At 44.0% G+C, this 19,078-nt stretch overlaps 1 protein-coding gene across 4 annotated transcripts in view; it reads left to right on the plus strand.

Annotated features, from left to right (window-relative positions):
- The window catches only part of MMAA (metabolism of cobalamin associated A), a 46,768-nt gene extending 30,162 nt beyond the window's left edge, over nucleotides 1–16,606 (plus strand). For all 4 annotated transcript variants that reach the window (XM_077476982.1, XM_077476985.1, XM_077476984.1 and 1 more), the window contains 2 exons: nucleotides 12,868–13,017; nucleotides 15,925–16,606. In XM_077476982.1, the coding sequence (XP_077333108.1) occupies nucleotides 12,868–13,017; nucleotides 15,925–16,212 (438 nt within the window). In that variant the 3' untranslated portion in view covers nucleotides 16,213–16,606. The remainder of the gene's footprint in view (nucleotides 1–12,867; nucleotides 13,018–15,924) is intronic.
- Nucleotides 16,607–19,078: the final 2,472 nt, after the last annotated feature.

Genomic DNA, 19,078 nt, shown 5'->3' on the forward strand with positions numbered 1-19,078 from the left:
CTTTCACACATGCAGACCTTTCTTTCATCAGTTCAGTCACATTTTTTCAAAGAAAAAATGGATGAAGTTTACATCATTTTGTCAGTTTAACATTTGTTTTTTACATGTGCCAGCTAGAATTCTTAACCACTTGAGTCCCAGAGCCATGCAAAAATGGACTGTTTGTCTGTTTTACATCCGTTTTTTCATCTGATCTGGCTAAATGGATGATCATTCTGAAGGCAAATTGGTTCCACTAAATTTTAGTTGGGGGTATCAGAATAAACGGAGCTGAATGCAAATGCATGCCACACTTTTCAGATATTTATTTGTAAAAAAAATTGAAAACTGTTTATCATTTTCCTTCCACTTTACAGTTATATGCCACTTTGTGTTGGTCTATAACATAAAATTCAAATAAAATACATGCACGTTTTTGGTTGTAACATGACAAAATGTGGAAAATATCAAGGGGTATGAATACTTTTTCAAGACACTGCAGCAAAGCAAACACAATATACAAACAGGACTGTAAGCTTACTATTTTATTTAGTAACAGGTGCTTTGACATTCAGAGTGCTTTAAAAAAGCATGTCCAGTGCAACATTTTGAAGTGTAAACGAGCCCTAAAAGTTGTAAAGCATGCGCCAAATTCATATGCCTGTCTAGAACTTGTACTTGAATTTGGTTTATGTTGCACCACTTTTAGAATGCACGTGAGGCAATTTTACAACATATGTCTGAGACAGTTTTTCCCTCAGTACGCCAAAAGAGAGTTGGTCTTAATTAACTCGACTTTTACATTTGGCGCATTCAGTGCAACACAGTGTAAAAGTTGCACATCCAACATGAAACAATGTAAACGTGGAGCATTTTAGAACTTTAGAAATCTGAATTTGATGCATGAGTTGCTGTCAAAACCAAAAGTGGCTCAAATGCTTCATGAGTTTGGTGTAATACTTTATCAAGAGGGGTAACGACAGCTTTATTGAATAGTGTTTTGTACATTTAATTAAGAACTCCATTTGCGCTCTTCAAATTCTAGTGCTGCCCCAATTACACACAACTTTAGTATGTCATTCCCGAAGAGAATCCGCTTAGGCCCTTCTGCACATATGATACCTAAATGCATTTCATTTAATTTCTTTCATCAGGGGACACAGAGCTATAGTAATAACTATGTGGGTTATATCGGCGTATCAGGTGCGGGACACTGGCACGCCCCTTAAAGAGTGTACTTCCCCCCATATAACCCCTCTTTTTTTTCCCAGTGTCTAAGGCGTTGGGCACGTGTAAGGATGTGTTGTGCCGAGCTCCACGGGCAGTAATCCTTTGAGAGCCAGCCATCCTGACCGGATCCATTCTGATGTCTCCGTATTGGACTAAATGAATGCTACCCGGGCCTCGTCATCTGAAGACACAAGGTTTTGCTTGCGAATACTTTAAAGAGCTGGGCCCTGGTATCCAGTACTTTAAAGCATTGTGAAGGGCGAGGATTGTTTTTCTTATATTCACAGACCAACACAGCTCCTCTCTGTAACTACATGGGTTGTATAGCCTGCCATTAGAAGAAACTAGGCAAAATTGTTACACAATACACAGAACTTTAATCCCGCCCTGGGGGGGCTATCAACCCTCCTCCTGCTGCTAGCAGCTTCAGTTTTTATTTCGCCTAGCAAGGAGAAGGACCTAGGAAACCCTGCAGGCCTCAGCTTCAGTTTTTATTTCGCCTAGCAAGGAGAATGACCTAGGAAACCTTGCAGGCCTCTCGGTCCATATTTTTACTGCAGGGTTGCTGTTTTTTGTGCAAGATGAGAGATCCTGAGATCTTCTATCGACTGCCGGCTAGGTGACAGGCTGGTTAATGATATCCTTGTAGTCTCCCCAGTCTGGCCATCGAGCGTGAGCAGGCCGCAGCTACGGCTCGGCAGGCCACATCATACCTCATGCTCCAGAGGTGGTTGTGAGCTTCAATGCTCCGGGGTATACATATGACCGGGCTACTGATGTCTGGATCACAGTATACCGAGGCCAACAGCTACCCTGTAACTGCGCAGGTGTAGGTCTGTGATGGTATGTCTCCCAGCTCTTCAGGACTGGTAAGTACAGCTCTCCCTGCTTCGATGGGGGGAGCAGCTGGGTATTCCCTGGGGGGTCGATTCGGGGGCCACCTCACCTCCTTATTTTCTCTCCCCAGTCCCTATCACACCTCCCTTCCCCCTCTGATGGGGATGTCTGCATGCGCTGAGGGCGGTGTGTGTGGGGGGTCGCTGTTTCTCGCCTGTGGGGGCTCTGTGTGGTTGCTGTTCAGTCCTGGTCCAGGTTTGGGGGTCCCAAAAAAGCAGTTTTTGTGGAGGTTGCCTGCCTGTCAGTAGGCAGCTCATTTTTATTTTTGCTCTCTTCACTGCATGGCGCCGTTCCAGCAGCCATCTTGGATTTGGGAAAGCTATAGATTCCCCTGCGGAGCTTCAGCAGCCATTTTCCTTAGGATTCCTATTGATTACATCGGCAGCCATTTTGTGAAAGCCTGAATGCTTTCTTCACCGCTGGCCTCTTGTGACAGCATGACGTGCTTTCTCTTGTTACTTCCTGTATCCACTGTGTGTGTGGGATACTGGATGGCTCTGTGCTGAACGCTGAAGCTGTTCTACAGATAGTTGCACTGCTGTTAAAGCTGCTGCTGCTGACACAGTTTTTTCTCCTCTCTGCATCTGGGAACATCCTAGGGACTACAGGCACTATTGTTGGCATTCACAGAATGCCCCAGGGTGGTGAGTCTAGCGCTAAGTACCCCTCCCCCCCCCCCCCACGCGGCGGCGGCAGCAGGAGGGAGGGACCTTCACTGTCTTAAAGTGGAAGGCCACCCTGAAAAAAAAAATACATAAAAAAATCATTAAAAAAAAAAAAAATTTTTAACTTACCAGAAATGCCTGTTGCTAGGCACATCATCCTAATCTGCCTCTTCCTCCTCTGCGGAGATCATCTTCTTTCTTCTCTCCTCTGTGCGGTGTCTTCTGGGGAATGGGGCGCTGTGTGTTCTGGGAACTGTGTGTCCCAGAACACAGCGCGCCCCATTCACAAAGCACTGTGCGACTCATGCATGCGCAGTAGGAAACGGGCAGTGAAGCCGCAAGGCTCCACTGCCTGTTTCCCTTAGTTGAAATGGCGGCGCCGAGGGACGGGTCAGCCTCGGGCGGCCGACATCGTGGGCGCCCTGGACAGGTAAGTGTGTTTATTAAGTCAGCAGCTACAGTGTTTGCAGCTGCTGACTTTTAATTTTATTTATTTTTTTAAACCGGCCCTCCTCTTTAAGTCCCCTTGCAGGTGGCAGACAGGATAGGGTCAGCATGGCTTCAGAAACTGGTGTTTCTTCCCCCGAAATCCAGGCTATAGCAACCGGGTCACCTGCGGTTAGTGCGGTGCGCATGGACACCCTGACGACGTTCCTTGACTCCTATGTTGCTAAGATAGAGGCGGCACGTGGCAGGAAAGGTGCACGTAAGAGGCCCAGATGTGGATCTATTGGCCTCCCGGCTCAATCGGAAGGTCCCGAGATTCGTGTCCAGGACAAGAGATCCATGGGCAGACGCGTCAGACGAGCTGGTGGCTCAGTGGGATCAGTACCAGCTGATCTACGCCTTTCCTCCGCTGAAACTGTTGCCACGTCTGCTTCGGAGAGTGGAAGCCGAGGGGATTCCGGTAATCCTGATTGCCCCAGATTGGCCTCAGCGGGCCTGGTACGCAGACCTGGTGCGTCTGGTGGCAGACGCTCCCTGACGCTGCCATTGCGAGAGGACCTCCTATGTCAAGGTCCAATCTTTCACCCTGCTTTACCATTGCTGGCTTTAATGGCCTGGCTGTTGAAAGCCAGGTATTGAGGAACCGGGGTCTGTCGGACTCAGTGATTCCGACTATGCTGAAAGTGCGGAAATCTTCTTCCAGGAAGATATACCATCGTGCTTGGAAGGCCTATATCTCCATGTGCGAGGAGAAAGGGTGGCATCCGCGGTCCTTCTCTATATCCAGGTTCCTGCTGTTTCTTCAGCAAGGTGTAGACCAGAGGTTGGCGTTGAGCACCATCAAGGGGCAAATTTCAGTTTTGGCTGTCTTTTTTCAGTGACCCCTAGCGTCTCACTCACTAGTGAGTACTTTTGTTCAGGGGGTGCGCCATGTAGTCCCTCCGGTGCATCCTCCGTTGCCTCCGTGGGATTTGAACCTGGTGTTGTCGGCGCTTCAGAAGCCGCCGTTTGAGAATATCAGGGAGATTCCTCTGTTGACCCTTTCACAGAAGGTGGTCTTTCTAGTGGCCATCACATCAGCCAGGAGAGTTTCGGAACTGGCGGCCTTGTCCTGCAAGTCGCCTTATCTGGTCATCCACAGGGATAAGGTGGTGTTGCGTCCACAACCGTCCTTTCTACCGAAAGTGGTCTCGGCATTTCATATCAATGAGGACATTGTATTGCCATCGTTGTGTCCTGAGCCGAAGCACCCCAAAGAGGTGGCTCTTCACGCTCTCGATGTGGTTAGGGCTCTGAAGGTGTACTTGTCTGTCACAGCTTCCTTTCGGAAGTCAGACTCGCTGTTTGTTTTTCGGTGGCTGGTCCTAAGAAGGGTATGGCGGTCTCGTCAGCCACCGTTTCCAGGTAGATCAGACAGATTGTAGTCCAAGCCTACGCCTTGAAGGGGAAGGTGCCTCCCTTTCCAGTCACGGCCCACTCTACAAGAGCAATCAGAACGTCTTGGGCCTTCTGACACCAAGCGCCTGTCGCTCAGGTGTGTAAGGCGGCGACCTGGTCGTCTGTCCATACGTTTACCAAGTTTTACAAGGTAGACGTCAGTGCATCGGCTGATGCTAGTTTTGGCCACAAAGTTTTGCAGGCGGCTGTGTAGTTGCTATTGAGTTTTTTCCCTGGTTTTTCAATAAAAACACAGTACTGTTTCGTTTATTGCACTGTTACATTACTTCCGCAAGGTTGCGGTCTGGGAGATCACTCCTGTTGAGGAGTTTCTACACACTGCTGTTTTTTTGTGGGTTTAGTTTCACTAGTTCCCACTTGCCATGGTGGATGAAGTTTTTAATGCGTTTTTTTCCCACCCCTCGTTTGGCACTGCTTGGGGATGTCCCATGTAGTTACAGAGAGGAGCTGTGTCGGTCGGTGAATATAAGAGAAAATAGGATTTTTGTACTCACCGTAAAATCCTTTTCTCTGTAATTTACCGACCGACACAGCACCCACTCCTCCTTTTTTCTACTTCTAATAAGGTTCATTTGAACCTCCCCCACCTGGGGATGTTTGTTCCTATTCATGCATAGCTATGTATTCTGAATGGCAATATTTCTATGAAGAAATAGGGGGTTTCAGCTATTAATGCTGCAATCACCTCAGTGAGCAGAATCTCGCATGTCCAGTGGATAATGCACTGATGTTAAAGGATCCAGCAAGTTAAGGTTGGATTTTCCTTTTAAAGACAGGCTTCAATTGGAGTATCTCAGTCCATTAACCCTTTAACGTCTGCTCCACTATTGTGGTGGAGCACATTTTGAGTCACGCCAATGCATTGGAAGATGTGGACTCCAAGGGGTTAAAGAACAGGTGTGAGATACCTGAAAATTCTGCCTGATCAGCAGGCCCGGCAAGGGGCTGGTGTATTTGATGCACCATGTCTCACAGATGCTATGAAGGACTAGATCGTTTAAGCCTCGTGGCTTATACTTGGACTAGTGCATTCTTGCAGAGGTCAGGGGCTGAAATATTAATCAGCTGAAACACCATGTGAAACCCTTAGTCAGTTAGTGTCCCTTCCTGGGGTACGGCTATTTAGAGTGGATAAGTATATCCAAAAAGGGTAAAGCTCTCTTTACCAGTAAAAGGAGGTTAAACATGTCTCCTTTAATCGTTCAGCCTCTGCTATGCCTGGGGCATCTGCCTTTAGGCAGTCTCGATAGTCTCATTGGTCAGGTTCAGGAGAAAGTTCCCAAGTGAAGCACCAGAATCTTGGGGGCAGAGAGCCCAAAAGCAGAATGCTAAGGCCTTCTCATGAAGGAGCACTCCCACTCGTTTGAGTGAGGGTTTGAAAGGTCCTGCGATTCTCAAGGTCTGGCAGGAACAATGTTAAGAGCAGAGGGATTTCTGCGATTTTTTTTTTTTTTTCCTCTAGGTTACATCTAGAGTTCCATGAGCCCGGATGGCTGTCGGCTTTCGATCTGAGGGTCCCCGATTGGGTGCTGCCTGTGGGGTCCTTGGGGCTGCTGATGCGGCAGTCTTTATGCAAGAGTGTCCGTCTCCTCAGGGAATGCTCCTAAGGTTCAAGAAAAAAAAGATGTCTCCCTTTCTGTCTTCTGGATCAGCTGTTATCCCAGTCGGTGATATCAGAGATTCCCTTAGTGGAAACGGGGGGGTTTTGGCTCAAACCTTTTAATGTCCCAGTGCCAAACAGAGAAGTAAGAGCCATTCTAGATCTCGGAGATCTGAATCAGCACTTGAACATGCGATCCTTTCATAATTCGATTCGGCTGTGTCCATCCTGCAAGGAGGGGAGTTACATATCTCCAAGTTTCCCGCTTACCAAAAATCTCTGCGGTTTGAAATATAAAATTATTTTTTTCAGTTATGGCACTGCCATTCTGGCTAGCCACAGCACCACGAGTGTTCTGAAAGATTCTGGCACCTCCTTTAGCCAGGTTAAGGGCTCAAGGTATAACGGTCCTAGCCTATTAGAAGATCTACTTTTAATAAATCATTCAGGCTCAGGTCTAAAACCAGAGTCTGATCTCAGCTGTAGATATCTGAAATCGCTAGGTTGGATTCTCAGCCTAGGAAGATTCTCCTTTAAAACCATCAAGGAGGTTACTTGGGGCTGGTTATAGATACCATACAGAAGTAGGTATTCTTACCCCAGACGCGAATCGGTTCCATTGTAGGACTAATTCAACTTATCAGGATAAGGGAAAATTCCTTCATTCGGCTGCAGGAGATTTTTAGGGGAAATGGTGGCTTCCTTTAAGGCTGTCCCTTGCGCGCAGTTTTATTCAAAGACTGCTTCAAGACACCATCCTGTCGGTCTGGGATAAAGAAGATTCAGGCCTTGTTTGTTGCCAATTCGCTTGGCTCCCGACGTAGGTCAGAGCCTAAATTGGTGGTGTTATCCAGCAGGAGGGAAAATCTCTTTATCCTGGAAGGTGTTAACAGACCCCAGCCTTCTAGGCTGGGGAGCAACCTTGGAAGAAGATTCTCTCCAGGGAAGATGGTCCAGGTTAGAGGACCTTGCCTATCAACTTTTTTGGAAGTTTCAGGAAGTACTTCTGGCCCTAGAATTGGGCGGTCAGACTACGGGACTGCCCTGACAGGATTCAGTCTGTCAGGGCCACGGCGGTGGCTTACATCGGTCACCAGGGGAGGCACAAGAAGTCGTACAGCCCAAAAAGAGGTGAATAATGTTCTAGCTTTGGCAGAACACAACACTCCTTGCCTATCGGCAATTTTAATATTTCAGGCGTACTACTTGAGACGCCAACAATTATTTCCGGGAGAATGATCTCTTCACCCCAACATCTTCCTAACAATATGTCAGATGGGGTACTCTGGACATGGACCTATTCGCGTTCAGATTCATTAATCAGGTCGACAACTTTATGTTGAACAAGGGGCCCGCTAATAGGCGGAACAGACGCATTAGTCTTCCCAGGAGATCAGTTTTCACTGATCTATGCATTTCCTCCAGTTCTGCTACTTCAGCGCCTTCTCCGCAGGATTAAGCAGGAACAAAAGGAGGCGATTCTGGTGGCCCCAGCTGGGTTCCAGAAGATTTTAATTTATCGAGATCATAAAGATGTCAGTAGGAGTCCTTTGAACTCTGCCATTATAGCCAGACCTTTCTTGCACACGTTCCGATATTTCATCCTACCTTACGGACAAAGAGTTTAACAGGTTTGACTGTTGAATCCCACTCTATAAAAGATCGTGGATGATTTCCTTCGGTAGTGTCTACTTTGACTAATGTCAGGAAGCCGGCTTCCAGAATAACTTACTTTAGACTCTGGAAGGCATAGGCTTCTTGGAGTGGATGCGAGGGTTGGCACCCCAGGAAGTATGTCAATAGGCAGGATTCCTGATTCCTGCATATGGGATATGAAATGAAGTTGGCCTTGACTTTTATCAAGAGCTAGATCCAGGCCGTGTCGATGTCTTTTCATATGGCCTCCTGCTTCCCACTCTTGGTGCGTAGCTTATTCAGGGGTTAACACGGTTTATTCCCCCTATCAAGGTACCTCTAAATCCTTAGGATTTAAAATTGGTCTTATCGGCTTTGTTAAATCAGCCGTTTGAACCTTACCAGATTCCCTTGGTTCTTTGACAAGAAATATAATCTTTTCTGCTTGCCATTTCTTCTGCTAGAAGAGTATCGGAACTAACGGCTCTGTCTTGTAAGAGCCATATTTCATCATGCATAAAGAGGAAGTAAACCCTGATGAGTTTACTTCCTCTTTCATTCCCTGCAAAGGCAAAGCATAATGGACTACTATGCATCGCATAGTAGTCCATTATGTGTCACTTACCTGACACAGGAGCCAGCGAAGTCGCCGCTGTCCCCTGTAGTCCGCCGCATCCATCTTCTTGGTGGGATCTCGCAGCTCCACCGCTGTCATTCGGCGAAGCCGCGATGACGTCACTCCCGCGCATGCGCACGGGAGCCGACACGCGCAGCAGCTCCGTCTCTGAGAATGCGGCGCTCAGTGCACCTGGGCGCCGCTGTCTACGGCACATGCGCCGTAGACAGCGGTGCCTGTTTTCGGGCAAATATCTCCTAAACCATATAGGTTTAGGAGATATTTCTTGGACCTACAGGTAAGCCTTAATCTAGGCTTACCTGTAGGTCAAAGTGGTTTGTAAGGGTTTACAACCACTTAAGGATGAGGTGGTTTTATGTCCTCATCCGGAATTCTTACCAAGATATTATTCTTTCTTCCTTTTTCCCCAGAGCCTTATCTGGGGAAGAGAAAGCAATACATTCTCTTGATGTAGTAAGAGTGATCAGAGTCTAATTAAAGGCGACCGCTCAGGTTTGAAAAACACAGGTTTTGTTTGTACTAACAGAGGGTCCAAGATATGGACAGGCAGCGTCAATATCCACTATTTTCCAAATGGGTTTGTCAAGTGGTTATTCAAGCTTCAGCTTAAAGAACAAAATTCTTCCTTCTCCTATTAAGAGCACACTGATCCAGGGCGATTAGTGCCTCTTGGGTGGTACATCATCAGGCCTCTATGGCTCAGATCTGTAAGGCCGCGACTTGGTCTTATTACCTTAACGGTTCATACGTTTATCCGATTTTATCAAATCGATATTAAAGGTCATGAGGATATTGCCTTTGGGCACAGCATACACTGCAGGCTGCAGTATGAGTCCTCTGGCCTCCTGTTTTTTTCGTCTGTCTTCCCCTCTTCAGTTGATATTGCACATCCCACATAGTTATAACTATGGCTCTGTGTCCCCTGATGTAAGAAAAGAAACTAGGATTTTTCTAACCGCTTACCTGTAAAATCCTTTTCTTTGATGTACATCAGGGGACACAGAGGTCCCTCCCTTCATCTTATACACTTTTATTGCTTGGCTGCAAAACTGAGGACTCCCAGTAATGGGAGGGGTTATATGGGGGAAGTACACGCCTTAAGGGGCTTGCCTGTGTCCAGCACCTTGTATGCCGATATAACCCACATAGTTATTACTATGGCTCTGTATCCCCTGATGTACATCAAAGAAAAGGATTTTACAGGTAAGCTGTTATAAAAATCCTATTTTTTTGTATCCTTGCAGGAGCCTATCGAGAGATTCTATCTGCTGCAGGTTCTGCTCGGGGTATTATATGAATGGCCTGCTCAGAGGGTGGGGTGTAATAACAGGTAGAGCTGTCCAGCAATACCTTGTTCCTCCACTAATATGTTAACTGTCATCTATTTCTACAGTGCTTTGGGATTTATTTTTTATTTATTTCAGGTACTTGTATAGCGCCGTCAATTTACGCAGCACTTTTCATATACATTGTACATTCACATCAGTCCCTACCCTCTAGGAGCTTACACTCTAAGGTCCCTAACTCACATTCATACATATTAGGGACAATTTAGACAGGATCCAATTAACCTACCAGCATGTCTTTGGAGTGTGGGAGGAAACCGGAGTACCCGGAGGAAACCCACGCAGGCACAGGGAGAACATGCAAACTCCAGGCAGGTATTGTCGTGGTTGGGATTTGAACCAGCAATCCTTCTTACTGCTAGGTGAAAGTGATATCTACTACACCACTGTGATGGATAACGATGAACTCCCTGGCAAAAGAGCAACTGCAGAATTCCTACTGTCAGTGCTTTGTCTTCAACTGACTTGTTTTGCATTGTCTAAAACACAGATTTGCCCGAGTATAGGTCTGCTTTCCATCAAATCTCTTTATACTGTATATTAGGATGATTTTATTACATCTTCAAGATGGGAAAAGTACAGGTTAAGTTAACCATTTAATTACTTTTTAGGTTATTGGTTGCCTACTGATGGGTTTTCCCTTTAGAATGTAATTGTACAAAATAACCTGGCTGCTTTCCTCCTACACCTTGCTCCACTCTCGACCAAACGTTATAAGAAATCACTTCTCTTCCATCTCTTAAATGCCTCAAAGACCTGTATCCCTGTTATGGAAACAAACCACTGCCCCATCAATTAGCTTTTGGTTCCGCAAAATGAAGGAAACACAGCTTATGGAAGAGAATGTAGCTTCCGCTAATGGCACTGGAGGACAATGTCATAAAACCTGGTTCTATTGGACGGACTTTCTCTACTCGTCAGCTTATCAGTCTTTTGCTGAGAGATGAAGGAATTGCTTCTAACTTGATATGCTCTGCCTCATTGTATTCATAATGTACCTTATGTGCAAGTAGCTTTACAAGTATTCATATCCTCATATACAGTGGATATAAAAAGTCCACACGCCCCTGTTAAAATGTCAGGTTTCTGTCATGTAAATAAATGAGACAAAATATAAATCATTTCAGAACTTTTTCCACCTTTTTAATGTGACCTATAAACTGTACAACTCAGTTGAACAACAAACTGAAATCTTTTAGGTGGAGGAAAGTAAAAAAAAAAGAAAAATCATATGGTTGCATAAGTGTGCACACCCTTAAACTAATACTTTGTTGAACCACCTTTTGATTTTACAGCACTCAGACTCAGTCTATCATCATGGCACATTTTGACTTGGCAATATTTGCCCACTCTTTGCAAAAACACTCCACATCTGTGAGATTGCAAAGGCATTTCCTGTGCACAGCACTCTTCAGATCACCCCACATATTTTCAATCAAATTCAGGTCTGGGCTCTGGCTGGGCCATTCCAAAACTTTAATCTTCTGGTGAAGCCATTCCTATGTTGTTCTGGATGTATGCTTTGGGTCGTTGTCATGCTGATAGATGAAGTTCCTCTTCATGTTCAGCTTTCTGGCAGAAGCCTGAAGGTTTTTTGTGCCAATATTGACTGGTATTCGGAACTGTTCATAATTCCATATACATTGACTTAGGCCCCTGTGCCAGCTGAAGAAAAACAGCCCCAATGCATGATGCTGCCACCACCATGCTTCACTGTGGGTATAGTGTTCTTTTGGTGATGTGCAGTGTTGTTTTTGCACCAAACCTATCTTTTGGAATTATGGCCAAAAAGTTCAACCTGGGTTTCATCAGACCATAACACATTTTCCCACACGCTTTTGGGAGACTTCAGATGTATTTTTGCAAAATTTAGCTGGGCTTGGATGTTTTTCTTCATAAGAAAAGGCTTCTGTCTTGCCACTCTACCCCATAGCCCAGATATATGAAGAATACAGGAGATTGTTGTCACATGTACCACACAGCCAGTACTTTCCAGATATTCCTGCAGCTCCTTTAATGTTGCTGTAGGCCTCTTGGCAGCCTCCCTGACCAGTTTTCTTCTCGTCTTTTCATCAATTTTGGATGGAGGTCCAGTTCTTGGTAATGTCACCGTTGTGCCATATTTTATCCAATTAATGATGACCATTCACTGTGTTCCATGGTATATTTAATGCCTTGGAAATTCTTTTGTACCCTTTCCCTGACTGATACCTTTTTAGCAATGAGATCCCTCTGATGCTTTGGAAGCTATCTGCGGACCATGGTTTTTGCTGTAGGATGCAACTAAGAAAATGTCAGGAAAGACCTACTAGAAGAGCTGAACTTTATTTGGGAGTTATCAGAGGCACTTTAAACATGAGTTTGCATGTGATTACTTAATTCTGAACACCGCTACATCCCCAGTTATAAGAGGATGTGCACACTTATGCAACCACATTATTTTAGTTTTGTATTTTTACTTCGCACCCTAAGATTTCAGTTTGTTTTTCAATTGAGATGCACAGTTTATAGGTCACATTACAGGTGGAAAAAGTTCTGACATTATTTATGTTTTGTCTTGTTTTTTTTACATCACAGAAACCTGATATTTTAACAGGGGTGTGTAGACTTTTTACATCCACTGTATGTATGATCTGGTGAATGCTTTATGTATCTCATTAATTTTGACTTTCTCAGCTAATTGAAAATACAGAATTTATAGAAAAAAAAAAAAAAATAAAAAAAATATATATATATATATATATTATATATCATCTTTCTGCATTACAAGAATTAATAAATATATAAAAAATGTCCGTCATTGCATAGATGTAATACTTGGAGACAGGCATTTGCATAGTGGATCATTTTCATGATTGCTTCTTACAAAGCTGCTTTCTCTCGGCTAGGTGTGAGTAATAGAAACACCCCTCCAGTAGCTCCTTGCATTTTGTGCAGGTAGCAGTAAGTAAACAATGTTCTTTGTCTCTGCAGGGCATCAAAAGGGGCATCGTTGAGATGGCAGACCTAGTCGTCATAACAAAAGCTGACGGGGATTTGCTAATACCAGCAAGAAAGATTCAAGCGGAGTATGTTAGCGCTTTGAAGTTGCTCAGAAAACGTTCTAAAATTTGGAAGCCTCAGGTAAAGTAATGGAAGATAAATTTCAATGTGTGTGACACTGTTATTTATTGAACGTGAAAGTCCTATTGCTATAGCATATGAGCAATGTTAAGGCAAATATGTATCCCAAAAGGCTGGTTGAACTCAAGTGAACAATCCCTAAGTGCGCAGTAGAAGAGGCTTCTTTTCTTTCATTTAGAATCTGTTATTTTTATATACAGCTGTGAGAAGATATTTGTAAACCCTTATACGTTTTCTGTACAAATGGCTCCTAAAATGTCATCTGATCAGACTTTTGTATTAAACACACACAAAACAATTTGCATTGTCTTTTTTTTATTGAACAAATATATAAAAATTTTCACATTTTTTAAATGCTTGGGGTTAAACGTTGAATTCATTCAATGCATATTCTAAACATCATGGCTGTAACCCTTAGCCGGGTGACTTATAGAATGCATTATGACAATCAAAGGCATTAAAACATGCAGCAGTGAGCTTGATTTAATTCCTGTCCACGGCCACTCCACCAAAGTGAGTGAGAAGTCTCCAAACTACCTCAAAACCTATAACTAAAATAATGCTTTTCTTTGAATTGTATTGAATAGTCAAGTGAATTGATATAAAGTTTATGAAATCCCTTATATTTAGATATAGGGATATGCAGTTAGCTGTTGGAGGTATTTTGCGTTCAGCTAATTTATACTAATGTGTATATACTAATTATACTGTGTTATTTATTTATTTTAGGGCTCTCATCCGCAGGTATTGTTTTCTTTTGTGTTTGACTTGTGTTTGGAATGCACCTTAAACGCAGGTCAGAAAAATTCCACTGATTTGTAACTGAACAGTACACACTGGCGCAAATGCTTAGCAAAGGTGGTTCTTAATGAAACTATGGCCAGAAATTGGGCTGTAAAGCTATACGGAATTCCTCTGACTAGTGATATTGAGCAGGAAGCAGGTCATAATGCAGCCTCTGAACTGCCATGTGCACTGCTCAATCCCGGAGTCACTGAGATTTTGCTGACCTGCATTTGGAGTGCAATACACAGCGCCCATTGACATGAGCCATTATAATGTCGTGGATAAATATCATATCAATAGGAGCCATTTACGCCACAAACCAAATGATTCCAGTGTAGTTCATAAATGTTTTCTCACGCCTATAAATATCTGTATAATGTGATAACCTGTACAGTCTATCTTCCGTGCAACAGTAAAGAGCCAACAATAATTAGATGATTATCATATACAGATTTTATTATAATTTGGCTTAAATGTTTTTGTTAAGGTGTACATTGTGAGCTCAGCACATGTTTACATCAATATTATAGATCACTGAAGTACTATTCAGATTTGCCAAGCCCTCGGTTAACATGATTTGTCGTTGATATACAATGCTTGATATCCTATGTAAACAAAATGGTTAGTGATGTAGATGGTTTGGGTTGTTACTGCTCTCCTTTTGTTCTCTGTGTTTAAAAGGCCTGTATTGCTATAAATACAAAGTTTGGTTCCACAAAATCTTTACTAGGCAGTGTAGCAGTGATGTGCAATCAGACTTTTTATCCAAACTCCTTGAATGTCTGGTCTACAACCGACTGAGCGACCACCTCCCCAAGAATAACCTTCTTGCTCCCCTTTAGTCTGGATTTCGGCCGCAAAACACTCCACAAAATCTGCCCTCCTAAAACTAACAAATGATCTACTAACGGCCAAAACTAATGGACACTATTCTGTACCCCTACCCCTGGACCTAGTGCTGCCTTTGATACGGTTGACCACCTCCTCCTCAAAAACAAACTCCATGCCTTTGGTCTCAGTCACTGTACTCTTTGCTGGTTCTCTTCCTACTTATCCAACCACACCTTTAGCGTTACTTACAGTTCTACTTCTTTCTCCCCTCTTCCTTTCTTTGGGGTCTCCCAAGGTTCCGTTTATGGAACTCTCCTAGTCTCAATCTACATCTCCTTCCTGGTTCAGCTGATAGCCTCACATAGCTTCCAATACCACCCAATTTTCTCTCTCTACCCGTCAGTTCACTCCTTCAGTCTCCTCACATATCACTAATTTAATAACAGACATATCAGTCTGGATGTCACACCATTTCCTCAAACTCCATTTCATCCAAAACTGACCTCATAATTTTTTTCCCCCAAGTGCCTCTTCCTCTGATTTCTCTCTGTCAAGATCAGTGGCACAACTATCAGCCCATCCCGGCTTGCCAAGATTCTAGGTGTAATCCCGGACTCTGATCTATGCTTTAGGCCCCACATCCAATCACTTTCCAAATATTGCCACCTCAAGTGTCGCAACATTTCCAAACTACGTCCCTTTCTAACCAAAGACACCACAAAGCTCCTAGTGCACTCCCTGGTCATCTCTCGCCTGAACTGATTTACTGATTTACCTTGACCCTGTCATCTTCTGCACAGTGTCTGTGTGGTGGTGGCCATCTTGATAGAGTTACTTCTTCATGTCGTAGCTTCCAACAGGAACAAAAATGAGCAGCACAGTAGTAACCTCTCCAAACTTCACTCCAAATCGCCTCAAACTAGCAGTCAGAGGTAGCAGTACCTTTAATCCCACGTTGCAGATATACAGCTATAGGGTTGTAGGCATAGTAGTGCTTAGGCACCCTCATCTACAAGTAAGTGCACTGTTGTTAGGAGGAATTTCACCCAAATTTTTTTTGGGTACTGCTTGGACATAATTACAATTTCTATACTTTCCCTATAACAGCAAATTTTTACTTGAGTTTAGTTCCACTGTATGCAGCTGTCATGCCTGTTTGGTTATGGGCTTACTGCACCTGATATTACAGAGCAGTAATTATTGCTTATGAAGTATGTATGTCCATATAGTTCTACTTGATTTAGCTGCATTGGAGAAGATAGTACCATTTACTCTCAATTTCTGTTTCAGGTTGTTCGCATATCTGCTAAGACCGGAGAAGGGATCCCAGAACTGTGGAAGAAAATAACAGACTTTCAGAGCACCATGCTGGAAAGTGCGGAACTACTAAGCAAGCGCAGGGCTCAGCAGAAGGTGTGGATGTGGAATGTAATTCAGGAGAACGTTCTCTTACATTTTAGGAACCATCCTGCTGTTAAAGATAAGCTACCTCTCCTGGAGGGGCAGGTCCTCACTGGTGTCCTGTCCCCCAGCCTGGCAGCAGATATATTACTAAAGGCTTTCTTTGAAAGCAGTTGAAATATTGCACAGCTTATGATCAAGAAGACATTGGGCATATTACCTTAATTTTCTTTTTGTGGTATGCAAACGTCTTAACACATGCAACAAAATGAACCTTTATAAAAATTTATACATATTGTATCTGTAAAAAATTGTACTAAAAGTTCACCTGAAGTAGGAAATGTATGCAAGATTTTAAAGAACTGCAGTCCAACGGGTCAATTGATGACTGGAGCCACCTCATTGGACCTCTGTTCAGGCTTTTGCCATTGGCTTTGTTGTTCTTGATGGTTTTTCTATGGTTTTCTATATGAATTTGTGTCTTGTTGAGGTTTTAAAATAAGTTTTATGCTGAAAAAAGTGCTTGTAAAATTGATATTGTCTAGTGGAATAAATATAATTTATTACATTACATGCCATTTGTATAGACTCTAAAGTTAAATAGTAAAGAAACTAACTACGTGATGTTTTCTGTATGTAGTGCTACCCGTGAAATTTTTATTCAGTCGTTTCCCAGGATTAGTGCAGAGGCAACCAGACACACAGCAACAATTAATTTACCCTGGCTCAGTATTCAGTCTAAGGGATGTCTTTTTAGGATTTATGTTGCTAAACTGCTTGGGGTATAGGAAGTTATGGGATACTCCCTCGTTTACTGAACATCTGCAGGAGAACACTCCACTTTGCTAAGCCTTCCTGATTAGTCTCTATGCAGGAGCAAGGACAGATGGCGGAAAAGGAAATGGCACACAGTCACTAGGACTCTGAGCTCAGGTCCGTTTTCAAAATGTTACAGGATCATCAGATGGCTCCTTCCATTATCCACCTGACACTCTTCATTGAGGGAAAGGTTAATACTCATGCCCCAGGACAGCCAGACCCTATCCAATGGCCACTGGGCATTGTTCAGTGAGCTCCAGACCAGGTCCTTAGATGAAATTCCCTTGATTAGCTCCAAAAAATGCAATCCAGCTTTCTGCCCAGAGGGACAGAACCCATAAGGGGGAGACTCCTCCTGGATTAGACTCAGGGCTCTCTCTGACCTGCTCCAGGCCTCAGACTATTTATGTGCTCTTCATCCACTTACTGGGCACACCTCCCCAAGGATTGGTTAAAGAACAATAAATATTCAGGTTGACCATTTGCCTTAACAGAAATACATATTACCAGTGCCACAAAGGGTATTAATACATTTCCCAGACAAGCTGTTCCATATGTGCCTAGCTCTTCAGTGCACACCAAAGTGCATATATAATTAAAGAGTTAGCAGCGCTAGGAGCTATACATTTTTTTAAGCGGAAGTAAGCCCTGGTGAGTTTTACTTTCTCTTTATTTCCCTGCAAAGGTAGCAGTCCATTTTGTGCCATTTACCTGAAACCGAAGCCTGCGATGTCACTGCTGTCCCACTAGCAGCGAGCATCCATCTTCAACCCCTCTTCCTTCCGGGGCTGCGAACTCCGGCTGTGGCACTGGCCGGAGTCGCGTGACGTCACTCATGCACGTGGGAGCCGCCAGTCACAGCATGACCCCTATTAGAAACGACACAATGTGCCCTTTCTAAAGTGCACATGCGCTCAAATGCGACATTTTTGTAAATATCTCCTAAACCGTGGAAGTTTAGGAGATATTTCAAGCACCTACAGGTAAGCCTTAATATAGGTTTTACAGGGTGTACAACCACTTTAAACAGCATCAAAAATAAACATTTTACCCAACTTCTGTTAGATCACACCTTATACATATTTCATTAACTACCTCCCGCCTGCTGTATAGACAAATGACAGCGAACGGGATGCTGTGGTGTTCTGGGATGATGTCATATGACGTCGCTCCAGTCTTACTACGCAGCATGGCGATCGCGGGCACGCTGTATCACTGGAGCACAGCGCAACCCTGATCTCGGTAAAGAGCCAATGACGAGGCTCTTTACCGATGTGATCAGCTGTGTCCAATCTGACAGAGTGTGAGGTGGGGAGAGCCGATTAATGCCATTTCCTCACAGGGGAAACCTGTACAGATAATCAGGGTACTGATAATCGGTGCAGCCCCAACTGTGCCCATTAGTGATGCAAGTCAGTGCTGTCTTTCAGTGCCACCCATCATTACTCATAAGTGTCGCCTATCAGTGTCCATCAGTCAAGGAGAAAAATTACTTATTTACAGAATAAAAAAAGAAAAACATTTTTTTTTTCCGGTCTTTTTGTTTTTTTAGCAAAAAATGTAAAACTACCAGTGATTAACCACCTCAACACTGGGCACTTTCACCCCCTTCCTGCCCAGGTCAATTTTCAGGTTTCTCGCTGTCACACTTTGAATGAAAATTGTGCGGTCATGGAACGCTGTACCCAAATTAATTTTTTATAATTTTCTTCCCTCAAATAGAGCTTTCTTTTGGTGGTATTTAATTACTGTTTTTAGTTTCTGCCAGAAAATTTTGTAATTTTCCCCCAGTCGTCTTCCAGGTCAGCCCTTAAGGAATGGAGCTCCTCCTCACACACAGGAAACACATTGCCAATAATTTCTTTAACCACTTTAGGACCGCCGCATGTAATTATACGTCGGCACAATGGCACGGACAGGCACAAGCACGTACCCGCACGTGCCTGCCTTCCAGTGGGTGGGGGGTCCGATCGGACCCCCTCCTGCTGGCTGCCGCGGTCCGTTTCGCTTCAGGAGCAATACGCGATGAGGGGATGGCCGTTGGTTTCTGGCCATCCCCTCTCGATCGCTCCTGGCGAATGTAGTGTAAACACAGGCAGGAGGAAGTGATGTCACTCTCCTCGGGGCAGTCTTTTTTTGACCGGACGGCGAGGAGAGAAGACATCCTAGTAAGTGCACCAACACTACACTGACATGTAGGTACACATAGGCACATTTTCACCCC

The sequence above is a fragment of the Lithobates pipiens genome, unplaced genomic scaffold, assembly GCF_037356315.1.
Source record: "Lithobates pipiens isolate NorthernLeopardFrog02 unplaced genomic scaffold, aLitPip1_a1.2 Scaffold_13, whole genome shotgun sequence".
NCBI classification, from domain to species: Eukaryota; Metazoa; Chordata; class Amphibia; order Anura; family Ranidae; genus Lithobates; species Lithobates pipiens.